This window comes from Pecten maximus, chromosome 19 (genome assembly GCF_902652985.1).
Source record: "Pecten maximus chromosome 19, xPecMax1.1, whole genome shotgun sequence".
Classification (NCBI taxonomy): Eukaryota; Metazoa; Mollusca; class Bivalvia; order Pectinida; family Pectinidae; genus Pecten; species Pecten maximus.
In genome coordinates, this window is record NC_047033.1 from 27,670,415 (window position 1) to 27,672,121 (window position 1,707).

Here is a 1,707-nt window from a genome sequence, read left to right on the forward strand (position 1 = left end):
GGTTCACGTACTGCTTGTCTTGTTTGTTGATATGTACTGAAGATGTCACCTCTGTAGACAAACAGTTCCTTGAAGTCAGTATCCATGACAACCACATGTTTGGTTCCCTCACCGCCGTCACTTTTATCACTGAAATCAATCACTGCGACATTGTGTGTGACATGACACTCTGTGATCCTTTCTGGTGTACACACTAATGGTTTCCCATTGTCCCTTCAGCCATTGTAGTGAGCACCATCTGACCTTGTGTGGTAAATTTGGAAATGTGTTTGGCCATCCCCGACAATGACATGGTTACTGGCTGTAACACATATACACCTGGGTTCCTCATTGGTTCTGAATCGGCGTGTTAGTCGAGCTCGTGTTCCTAGACATAGTCGTCCTGTTACAAGCTCCAGTATGTTGTTTTCTTTGTCACAGACCCACAGTCTGTGTATTGTGGGTGACAGACTGATGTCCTTGACCTCAACCTTGTGTGTGACCTTCTGTATTACTTTGCCCTTCCTGTCCAGTAGAGTTAATTTGTTACTGTACTTACTGGTCCAGGCCTGTCCATCAGTTGTGGGGCATATAGAACTAATGTAACACGGAGACTCCCACTCCTCCACCACCTTGGTCTCTGACAGTAGTTTGTTCCTTGTCATTGCTTTTTTCCCTTCTGGCCGTTGTCCTGTAGATGATTGTCCCTTGTCATCTGATGTTGACAGTGACCGACACTGGTCTGTTAATGTTAGGATTTGACTTGAGATGATAACTTCGCCCAAGGTCAGTTCAAGGTGATGCTGAGGATGTTTGTTTGGAGTGAAGCTGGCAGTTCCTAAAACAGGTTGAACAGGAAGATGTATTAGGGTATCTATTTCACATTCTGTATCGTAGATTTCTATGTGAGAGCCACGCTGGAGTACTGTCTTACATTCCTGTATTTGTTGTTTGAGTTGCTTGTCGTACATCTCCAGGTCCTCTTTGTATTTTTGTATAATCTTGGCATTGTCCTCTCTCATTTTATGATAAATAGAGAGTGTCTTTGCTGTAAGCATGTCAAGGTCTTGTTTTAATTTTTCCGTCTGTATTATCAGTTCTTGGGAAAGCTTCTCAAAATTGCTGTTATTTTCCTCAAGGATTGTATCAGTAGAGGTGGTGCATTTCCCAATTTGTATCAGGTCTTTTAGTTCTATTCTGTCAATAAAGTTCTTGATATCTTGCTTCTTCTGGAATGTGATTTCACTGAGCTCACAAACAAGATGGCCTTTGTGAATGGAAGAAAAACATTTAGGACAAACCAGTTCCTGACATTTTTCACAATAAAATTCAAGTGTTCTCCTTTTGTGGTGACCACAGGTTGTCTGACCTTTCGTGCGGAAACATTTTTGACTTGCCAATGTTGCCATAGTGTACCTGAGGTGTGGACAGAGATGTCTGAAAGATACAATACCATATACAATGTACTATCATCCAATTAAGTCTAATTACTGATTATGTAAATTAATTACAAAAAAAACCTCTACAGTTGGACATGTGATAAACCGGGGAAGCCTACAGGTGAAAATGCCTGTTTGTTTGCTGAGTTTATCGCCCCGTGAATAGCCATGACCCTTTTGAGGCCTGGTCTGTTTGTAGTAGTTTGTGACTACTTCACTCAAAAACAAACGGGAGGCCCATCGCAGGTCATCAGAGCAATTAGTGTAATAGCGCACGATATCACAGACC

General features: G+C 41.9%; 1 protein-coding gene across 1 annotated transcript; it reads right to left on the bottom strand.

Annotated features, from left to right (window-relative positions):
• Positions 1–215: 215 nt before the first annotated feature.
• LOC117317498 (tripartite motif-containing protein 3-like) lies at positions 216–1,388 on the bottom strand. The gene has a single exon (XM_033872310.1). The coding sequence runs from the start codon at positions 1,386–1,388 to the stop codon at positions 216–218; it is 1,173 nt and encodes a 390-aa protein (XP_033728201.1).
• Between the last annotated feature and the right edge of the window lie 319 nt (positions 1,389–1,707).

Bases quoted from the DNA above. Each gene is read 5' to 3' on its own strand.
- LOC117317498 (XM_033872310.1), bottom strand. From the start codon at position 1,388: ATGGCAACATTGGCAAGTCAAAAATGTTTCCGCACGAAAGGTCAGACA.